The 10,971-nt window shown below is 39.6% G+C and overlaps 1 protein-coding gene across 2 annotated transcripts in view; it reads right to left on the reverse strand.

Moving 5' to 3' along the window:
- Positions 1-10,670, reverse strand: part of SLC35D1 (solute carrier family 35 member D1) — a 55,063-nt gene extending 44,393 nt beyond the window's left edge. For both annotated transcript variants that reach the window (XM_024734594.1, XM_024734593.1), the window contains exons 1-7: positions 9,836-10,670; positions 8,963-8,996; positions 8,779-8,865; positions 8,027-8,094; positions 6,445-6,516; positions 5,794-5,862; positions 3,540-3,642 (exon numbers count right to left, since the gene is read on the reverse strand). In XM_024734594.1, the coding sequence (XP_024590362.1) occupies positions 3,540-3,642; positions 5,794-5,862; positions 6,445-6,516; positions 8,027-8,094; positions 8,779-8,865; positions 8,963-8,996; positions 9,836-10,038 (636 nt within the window). In that variant the 5' untranslated portion in view covers positions 10,039-10,670. The remainder of the gene's footprint in view (positions 1-3,539; positions 3,643-5,793; positions 5,863-6,444; positions 6,517-8,026; positions 8,095-8,778; positions 8,866-8,962; positions 8,997-9,835) is intronic.
- Between the last annotated feature and the right edge of the window lie 301 nt (positions 10,671-10,971).

Below are 10,971 nucleotides of genomic sequence, written 5' to 3' on the forward strand. Positions count from 1 at the left end.
TCTATGAGAACTGTGGGTCCACCTTTGATTCACAGAATTCTGGGACATTCAGCAGGAAGCAGTCACCTAAAAAAGTAGGCCTGAGTTTGGAGGGTAAAGGGGGGGTAAAGGAATAGTGAGGATTAGGGGCATAATATCTGCCTAACTTCAGTGACTGAAAGATCACCAAGTGATATGAAAAGTCAAACTACCTTCTCAAAAGCAGGGGTTTTTTTCAGTGATATATTTTTTTTAATTTTTATTTTATATTGGAGTAGAGTTGATTAACAATGTTGTGTTAGTTTCAGGTGTACAGCAAAGTGATTCAGTTATACATATACATGTATCTATTCTTTGTTATGTATCTATTTAGGTTATTACAGAAAACTGAGCAGAGTTCCCTGTGCTATATCAAAAGCAGCTTTGAAAAACTGGAAACAAATACCCAACAACAGAAAACTAGTTGATTAGACTATGATACAACCATACAATGCAATATTATGCAGCCACTAAAAATGTTTAATACTGATTGATGAGGAAAGTGTTCATGAAACAGTACTAAGTGAAAAATACAGGTTAGAAAACATTATATTTCATCACTCTTTTAAGTTTTTCTCATAGTTAAGTGTGTACATGCACATATACACACAAACACACATTCTTACAAAAGGGTATCTACCAAAACAGTGCTTCTCACTCAATGGTGGAATTAAGAAAGATTTATATTTTCTTCCTCTTGTTTATCTATGTTTTCTACTAATTCTATTATAAATACATGTTATTTGTGTGATTTCTTTTGAGTTAAAAATGTTTTAAATTCAGTAGCTGCATTCAGGTCTGAAATGCAGCACTAAGTCTTTATGTCATGTGATTCATGCTCAAAGGACCACGATTATAAGCAGTTCTGAAATGATAGGTAATAAAACTCCTGATTAAAAGCATCTCATTGTGGCCCTACTGCCTGCTGGATAAACCAAATAACTGATTGCTTATAGCCACCACAGCATCAATGAAAAGGTGTGCCTGATTTCTAAGGCAGCAAGAAAAAAGCCACAGTAGGACAAAACAACCTTTAACATCAGGTGCCCCAACAGCAAGAGACATGAGTGTTATCCGGGAAGTAGAGGATGCCTACACACACACACACACACACCATCCAGACAGCTGACAAATGCCAAACTGTTGCTTTTCTTTTCACTTGTTACCTGTTTTATTTATTTATTTCCCCTGTTTTCTTAAACAGAGTACATTGACTACAATTTAATTTAGGGCATCATCATTAACATGCATTACTGTATTGTGTTTTTATATGGTGTTGTCCATCTTTGAGTAGTTCCATCTGACTTTCATAGTTTTCCTGTTTCTCTTGTTATTAGCTGAGCTTTTATATTGCTGATAAGCCTCTGCCTCCAGATACGATTGTTGCTCCTAATCCATGAACTGTGAAAAGCAGATCAATATGCTTAAAAGTTCTAATACAAGTAAGCCATAAGTCATTTCTGAGTGAGGAACTAAAAGGCTCCCCTGGGAATAAAATACTCAGAAACCCTCTTTGCTTTTTTTCCTAGGTTCTAGGATGTACTCTAGATTGTGCTATCCAATATAGTAACCACTGGCCAAACGCAGCTATTCCAATTGAATTATAATTACATTAAACTACCAGTTCAGTTCCTCAGTTGTGCCGTCACTTATCAAGTGTTCAACAGCTACGTGTGGCTAGTGGCTACCATTAATGGTCCGCAGAGATAACAGATTTCCAGCATTATAGAACTGTACTCGACAGTACTGTTTTAGACAGCTGAGGCTACTGGAGAAATGAAATGTTATTATTACTACATATTTCCAAAGCAGCAAAAAACAAGAGTAAAACTAAATAGAGCTCTAACTATTCACTTTTCTCTAGCTATTGCACAAAGATTAAATTTTTTAATAGTAGCTTCCATTAAAATGCAATCATCATACAGAGTCGTCAAGGCAAATAAACGGAGAACAAGACATAAAGGGTATATTCAAAGAAAATTTGCTGAAACTAGATCTATACTGCCCCTAGTTCTTCCAGGTTATTCAAAATAAACATTCTAGATTATTCAAAATAATGAAAACTACTGGGATGGCCATATATTCTACAGTCCTTTCTGAAGAAGGCAAAGCCACCAGCCAAGATGATACAAACTCTATACTAATACTACTATCAAGCAGGTAGGGCATTTGTATTTATGATCTGAACCCCAACAAAGGACCTGAAGTAGTTTCAGAAATACTGTACATATAATAGAGCCAACTAAAAACTAAGCGGATATGGTCATCTGACTGATGAGAACACAGGGGTAGGAAAATAAGATAAAGCTATGGTCAAGTTATAAGACTTAAATACTAGATAAAAATACACCAGCTCCTTAGGAAAAACTACGACGGTATCTATGATAACGATCTCATGTGGGTCTTCATATAGGATCCATTATGATAGAAAGGACAACTCCTTCAATAACAACCCTAGGATATATAAAGCTGAGTTCCATGTAGCTTCTCCTTACAATAATGCAATCTTATACCATAATGTAGTAAAATATGGCTTGAGTGCTCAGCTTTCTGATGGTCTGGCTTGATCTCAAAATAAAATTTTGTGTGTTTATATTCAGCATATACGTTAGACAAATAAAAATATCTTTAAAGCCTTCATGTGCATGCTGCAGTTGAAGGAAAAGAGCAGGGTATATGAAGTTCATGTCTATGAGATCTAGGCCAGGAAACTCGGTGCTGCCCCTGAAAGAGAGAGATTCTAATACTGCCTAAGTTTCCCATTACAGTTGGCCCTCCATATCCATATCTGCATCTGAGGATTCAACCAACAGTGGATGGAAAATATTCAGGAAAAAAAAGTAAAAATTCCAGAAAGTTCCAAAAAGCAAGTCTTGAATTTGCCACACAAGCAACTGTTTACACAGCATTTACATTGTATTTACAACTATTTACATAGCATTTATATTGTATTAGGTATTATAAGTAATCTAGAAATGACTTAAAGTATATGGGAGGACGTGCATAGGTTACATGTAAATACTGCTCCATTTATATAAGGGACTTGAGCATCCGAGGACTTTGTTAATCTCGGGGGTTCCTAGAACCAATCCCCCATGGATATTGAGGGACTACTATATATTTGTAGGACAAATATGCAAAGTCCATCCCTGTTCTTGTTCCAACTCACTTCTGAAATCTGCTCAAGAGCTTCCAGATACTTCTTTCTTGTCCAGGTCCCTCACCAGGTCCTCCAGAACACAGCCATGAACGTTTATGACACTTTTCTCTAATGAACACTCCTTATTTACATCACTATCCCTCTCAAAGTCAATATTCACCCAGTCCCTTCCAGAAAAGCCAACAGTAAAATCTAACTGCTAATTAGAAAATAAAGTTTCTTACGTGAGCACCAAAGTACAGGCATTTCGCATCCTTCATAAGTATTTTTCCTTATTCCCCACTTTATCTCCTGATGAATTGACATGACCATTCCCAACAACAGTAAACATCTCTTAAAGAAGCGTAAGACTGCTACCTACTTTTGAATCTAATTTTTGTTTTACGTAGGCACCATTTGCTGCTGTCAGGACATCATTTATCAGAATAAAAACATATCCTTCCAGATCGAATGCCAAGTCAGAGCTGCAAAACATAAGTAACACTTTAATAACAGCTAACATTTAAAGAACATGCATTAAATTTTAAGTAAGTCTGAACTACAATATTTCTAAGAACATACGCTTATCTAGGTAAGTGAATATTAGGCATTTTATCAGCTACTAGTATTTCTTGGTTCCTGGTTAGAGTTTGCAATTTCATAATCAGTACGGGGGTCTTCAGAAATGAGAAGCACTAACACTTAAACAAAATCTTTAAAAAAATTAGCAATAATCAACGTCAGTTAATAGCACACTGCTCTGAATTCAAAGTCAGACAACAAGAAAGAACCAACCAAATTCACCATTACAATATATCCGAAGCAAGCAGAAGGCATCAGAGCTCAATTTCACAGATAAGGAAAACAAAAGGAGAATGAAGTTGTTAACACGTCATTTTTCAAAGGTTCACACAAAAGGTAGGGCTGTCTTGCACAGGCCACTGGGTGGAATTTTTGAAGTGTGGATGGTGGTTAGTTCTGAGATCAGGCTACATCCGTGTCTAAGCACATAGTGGGAACTCAAATACTTAAAATAAGTGCTTAATGAGCCTACCAGGTGTAACTAGTGGGATTAGGGAAACTGAAGTTTCTTGATATTTAGCAGAGCACCAGGCACAAGACCTTAGTAAAATGAACAGAATAAATGAAAATCTAAGTACACCTTCAGCATACTTTAGCACCCTAGCTAAAACAGGGGCCCTGCATTCTGTGATTCTGCAAAGGTGTTATCTATTTGTAGCTAAACTACTACATGGGACAGACTTCTGAGGAGCTCTATGCCACTGCAATTTCAGGCAGAACTACCTAATGACCCAACCCTCTTCCAAGGAGCCTGACAACCTCTAACTCCAGACTCTCTTCCTCCAAATTTTGTTCCCAAGTAAAAGGTTCTACCAGATAGCAATCTGCCTCAGAAACTTTTTGCAGGCCAGAGTTAGCCCTGAGAAACTCCTGTTGTTTTGCTCTGTTTTAGATAGTACCAGCTTCAATGAAATACTTCAAAGATTAGTAGGGCATCTTTAAAAAGAAAGGTAGGAGGCTCGTACAGAATTTTTCTCCAAGGAGGAAGGTTACCTAGAGGGAAAAGCATCAGCTATATAACAAAATTCTAGTAACTAACTACTCTATTTTTTTTTTTGAATGAAATTTCACTTCGAGAGTTAGGGTAGAGTAGAACTGACTTATAGTACTTTCCCCCCACCTATACTTCAGGGATATGATGAAGGTAAATGAGCCAATTCAAGAAGCACACCGGAACTCCCAGATGGAAAATACAATGTCAGGCAGAATTTGCGGCATTAGCAAACCCACACATGCAGAGTAAAATGTTGTAGAAGGCTTCCACTCATCATTTCAATTTTCTGAGTCTTTGGGTATACATTTTCCCCACTCACTTTAAAATTAAAACTTAAGAACAATGGAAAAAAGCTTTAATAGAATATCTAAGTTACGGCATTTGTGATACCTTAATGTGAAACCCAATAAAGCAATTCTATTATTTATTTCCCATAAGGCAAATAATTTATTATCATTTGCCTTCTCTGAGACACATTTTCTTTAGCAGCATGCAAAGGAAAAGAACGTCACATGGTTTATAAAAGCACACAGGCTCTGGAGTCAGGCACAGATTCAAATTCCAGCTCTGCCATTTACTAGCTGTGTGACCTTGAGCAAGCAAGCTACTGAACCTAGATTTTAGTTTTCTCAACATAAATAGGAAAATTATACCCATACCTTTCAGAGTGGTTGTGAAAAATACATAAATAATATGTGTAAAAATACCAAACATACTGTATGGCACATGGTATATGCTCAATAAATAGAAGATAGCAATAATAAACTCTAAATAGTTTATTATATAAAGAGTTTAAATAATAAACTTTAACCTTTTGAATGAATGAATGAACTTTTAGAATGAATTTAACTTTTAAGAATCCCAAGAATCTGATTTTGCTAGCCTTAATCTTCATACAGCCAAAAAGATTTAACTTTTAAAAGTCTTTTACTTTTCAAAAACATGATTCTTATTTAGCCTATAAAAAAATTCTCTTTATTGGTAATTGATCATTTATTATCAATAATTATTGATAAATTCTAATGTACTCTCATAGGTTTTATATAGGCCCCCATCTTACCTGGCAGCTACAAAGGCTCCAATAATCATTGCAAATACAGTCATCTTAATACCCCAAGAAAAAGTCTTCCTACAAAATAAAATAATTAAAAAATACATACATGTGGCTTTAGTTATTTACAAAGACTCGTTCTGCAACATAGGCAAAAAATATATGTTTTCTTTAAAAAAGTTGTAAACAAATGATTCCAAGGAACTGGATATTTAAAAGAACCCCTCTGATGAAGCAAAAACTTACTTTCTTATATAAGTAAGTATACTTATTTTTTCTTATTTTTACCATTTATTATTATTATTGAGCTTGAATTTTTGCTAATCAGATTTCTTTAAGTTGAAAATGGCCACACACATTTGTAGTAAAAGTAGGCAAGACATGAACACTATTTAAAGCCTATACTGATCTTCTGACCCAGCTTCACCCAGTGGCATCAGTAGGTATAGGAATTCTTGAAAGTATACCTCATGTTCAGCCAGGCTTCCATAAGGAAGCCATAAACTATCAACTCCTACAGCAAAGGGAGAAAGTTGCTTAAACTTCTCAAAAGATAAAGTAGAAACAACACAAATAATTGTAATATCTTACATATGCTGGGCACCTTTTCAGAGTGATTAAAGTTGGTTAAAGACTAGATATATTAGAAATTTAACTCACTTGAGTAAAAGTCCTTCAGCAAACATTGTAAACAGGATGGAGAACCTTCTCAGAACTGTAAACATTGGCAAGCTGCAGGAAAAAAACAAAGATATTTAGGTAAAATAAAATTTGATTCTCCAAAATTAGTATTTTAAAATAATGCTAATCTCTTCCTTCCATTATGGAAATTCCATGTTGATTAATCTGTGACTAAATTAAATCCTTATTTCTCTCTAGAAAGTATCTGAAAGCTTGAAAGGGTTGCTTTTATAAAACTACCAGAAGTGAAAACACCAAACTAATCATAAAATGGTAGAAAACATACATCTATTAACAAAGACTGATAACACTTTTAATTTTACCCTGCTTATTATGTTAAACACCCTGAACAGTAATCATGTTAGTCTTTAAGACCTCGTCTTTCTTTTCTAGACTGACCTCCCTTCCTACCCCTAACTTTCAAATAACATCGGTGATAATCTTACCCCATAAAACATTCCTTGATTGTCCTTTTGTGGAAGTAATCCTGTCTTCCTCTAAATTCCTAGAGCATTCTGCTTGCACTAATCAAACATACAGCCCCTTGCAACATAATTATTTCTGAATCTATCTCATCTCACCCCAAAGTGCCTTATCCTTAACTGGCAATCAAAGATAGGGTGTGAAAAGATGGATGGATGGATAGATGACAAAGGATGAAAAAGAGCAAACTCTATATACAAGCAGCACTTTGCAGCAGGTCTGCATTTCTTTCCAAGTGGGTAATGAGATGTAAAAGGATGCCCCACCCATGATAAATCTGACTTCCATGGAACCTTAACCAGAAATACCATCGTGGTCATTCTGTCAAGTTTCTTGGGTCTGAGGAAATGAAAAAAGCTTGGTCTCTACCCTCAGAGATCTCTCCATTCTGTTTTACAATCACCCATTAAGCCAGAGGTTTAGCTCACGTGACAGTGGTGAAGCCATGGGTTTCTGTTAAATGGTTTCCCTATGTGTATACTTTTAACATCACATATACCTGATACATACACTCTTTAAGTGGAAAAGCCAAGAATTGGGAAGTTAGAGGATAATAAGTGTTGTCATGGAGTAGAGAGCTACTGCTTCTTTCTAAAAGTGAAAATGCTGCCTCTAAAATCATATGGCCATGTGTAAAATGTTAATCATATTTGTATCAGGGTTCCATCTGATGCTATTTTAACTACCCCATGTTAAAAGAAAAACTACAAAAGTTCTCATATCCACAATCTAATTTTACTTGTAGAATTTGCCTAAAATATACTATTTATAAATTGTACTAATGAATTGAAATCTCAGATGCCTAACATATATCCTTCACTATTACAGGTCTGGAAAAATAATGAAAATCTCCCATCACAGTATTTTATAACATTTTAAGACTTCTATCATCAAAGTGAAGGGGGAAAAAAACCCCAAACAAACAAAAACCTTCTTTCTCTTCAAACTTAAGAGATTAAGTTTCTGGTCCTTTCATTTTTCCAGGATCAGTAACAATGTGTTAAACATTTGACATTTTCAAGTACAATTTTAAGAACACATTATATTAACCTCACTAGTAAAATAAAGTTATCCATACTTCAGTTTCTTTGTGCTGAACAGTCCCGTGATTTGGTTCCCAAAATATAGTAGAGGTAGTGGAAACGTCTAGAAAATTTAAAAAGGGATAACAAAACTCAATAATAAAGACAGCTAAAACAAGGTCCTTTTCAAACAGAAACAGTTTTGTTTATATGATCAAATTCTTTCTACTTAAAACACAAGATTAGTTCTCACACACAATTTTGGCCCCCATGAAGCACCCAAACAACATTACTCCTGGATAAATAGCTCTCTGCAGAAAGAATGGAAGGGAAAAAAGAAACACAAATATGAATATGATCAAAGCACAAGGGACAACAACATCTTTCTTTACAATATGATAATGTAGAGCCCATTGTTCCGATGTCAGCAGAAAAATGAAAGACATTTCATCCTCAGGTGGAGTCAAGCAGAAGCAGATCGAAGAATAAGAAAATAAACCCAAAGAATAATGAATGCAGGATACACAGATTAGATGGACGTAGAAAATGCAAAATGACTGTAATCCCAGCAAGTGTTCAATAATTAAAACAGAACACAAGATCTAGGGGCATTTTTTCTTAACTTTAAAGAGACTGTGGGACTTTTTAAAAACACATATTACTATATTTATTCTTTGCCTGCATTATACCTACTCTGGATTGGGCGATTTCAAGGCTGCAATTTTTAAATATGTAAGGCACTGATGAAAAATATATATAGTGACTTCTTTTCAGAACATAAAGTATTACTTTTTTTTTTCTTTTTTACCTTTCGAGGTACATTTCTGTCAAAGTCAGGAAACTTGACTACTCTGAGTGCCTTTCCAACCCAGAGTACTGCCACTGTGGCCACCATCTGTAAACAGAGAACACAGATTCACTGTTCTACATATAAAGACACATTCAGAAGTTCTAACGACACAAACCACGTAACGCTGAAGATTCCAACTAACCTGGCCAAGTCCAACACACAGTGAGGAGGGAAATCTACAAAAATGGTAGAGAAAACAAAAAAAACACAGGGTCAGAAAAACCTGAGCTCGGTGAATTCAATTTGCACATCGGCAACCTTACAATGCATTTTGATAAAAAACACACCAACGTCTACCCCTCATCCAAATGACAATCAGAGGAAAATCCCTGCCAGTTGTCAGGCAACACCGCTGATTTTGTAGCCTCGGGCTGCCACTTGTCTCATCTTGTCCGATTCTACAATTTCAGTCGGCTGCCTGTAACGGACTTGTCTTGGAAGTGAAGACATACATCTCTTGAACGGTTTCACACATTTAAAAAAAAAAAAAAAATGCTTCTGCCTTTGTGGTCCCAGTGGCAGCATCACAATCATCTTAAATGGGCTTGAGGATGCGTAGGTCCCCAGAGGCTGTCAGCGAAGTCAGAGAACCCTGAAGCCCCGGAACCTAGCCCAGGCTGCGGGGAAGGCCGGGCATCCCTCTCCGGGCTCCCAGCCTGGCGTGCACAGGAGTCAAAAAAGTCACGAAGCAACTCCGCTCCGTCTCTCCGAAGGGCAGGGTTTCCAGGGTGCTGCACGGCGGGCAGGGCAGGCGCTTTCCGAACGCGGCCCCGAACGCTCACCCGGCAGTCCCGAGCTCGGCGCCGGGAGCGGGAACCCCACTCCGGGCCGGCGCGCAAGCCGGCTCCGCCGCCCCGGCCGCGTATCAGCCGCCCGCCCGCCCTCCCTCCCTCCCCGGCTCCCGCCCAACTTTGTTCAGCTCCAACTTTGCAGGCAAAGTCCAGGGACCCGGCGCCCAGCCGCCGCCGCCGCCCGCTCCTCTCCGCGGCCTGGGTCGCCGCCGCCTAGGCCCTACCTGTAGTTGGTGAGCACGCTCTTGTTGACCACCACGATGAGGAAGGAGCTCACGCCGTAAAAGCCAGCGGCCAGCAGTTTCAGGAACACGGTCAGCGTTTCGGCCGACGCCATCCCCAGCTCCTCCTCATGTCTGTGTGTGGAGGATTTCGCGGGGGCTTCTCCTTTAACCCGGGCCTGCTGACGTCTATGAACTTCCGCCATGGCGGCGGCGGCGGCGGCCTGCGAGGGGAGCGGCGGGCGGCGGGGCCGAGCAGAGCTGGGGTCTGAGGCGGCAGCTCGCGGTGACTCGCGGGACCGGGGCCGGTGTACTGGGCCGGCTGCCGCCGCCGCCTCGGCTCCCCGCGCGGCCGCCGCCCACCCCCGCCCAGGGGCAGGGACGCTGTGGTACACACGCCCCGGGACTTTGATCGGGCATTGTGCAACGCGGGGTCAGAGGGTAGGGGCCGCGCCTGGCTTGGCCTGGGCAGGGCTTGGAGAGGGCCCGGAGAAGGGGCAGTGGCGACCCTGAGTCCCGGACAGAGAGGGAGAAGAAGCTTAGGGGGAACCACTCGGGGACACCAGGATCCCTAGCAGCACAGCACAATCGCGGAAGGAAGCGGCCGGCTAACGCCTGCGCGCAAGCCCGCGCCGGGTGTCTCGGGGGCCGCGTACCTGGGATGCGGAGGCTGGCGGCCAGGGGGCTGAGAGCCGTATTTTCCAGATAACTGCCGCAACCAAAATACAGACCCTCCTCCAATCGGTAACAGGTGGCTGACTGAGTAGTTAACAATGTGCGTGCGTCTAGCCTCACTCGAACGCTATTTTGGTCTCTCTTGCAGAGGGCCTAAGCCCTTAAAAAGTATCAGATGTGGATCAAGAGTAAACATTCAACTGTTCAATATTTCAGTCTGCGTTGCCTCAGATTTCTTACGGTTTCTGAACCCAGAAAACACCATACAATACTGTCTTTGAGATTGTACTGCCATATCCAAAAAGTAGCAAGATAATAAAGTGGCTTGGGGGTTGGTGAAACAGTAAGGTGTTAGGAGCTGAGTTCCAATTCCGGGTTTCCTAGAAATGCCCCCTCACTAGCTGTGTGCCCTTGGGTCAGTTAGTTGAACTTTCTGAGCCTACATCTCCTCATCTCTGGATATA

Source organism: Neophocaena asiaeorientalis, unplaced genomic scaffold, assembly GCF_003031525.2.
Source record: "Neophocaena asiaeorientalis asiaeorientalis breed wild unplaced genomic scaffold, Neophocaena_asiaeorientalis_V1.1 scaffold15, whole genome shotgun sequence".
In the NCBI taxonomy this organism is placed as follows: domain Eukaryota; kingdom Metazoa; phylum Chordata; class Mammalia; order Artiodactyla; family Phocoenidae; genus Neophocaena; species Neophocaena asiaeorientalis.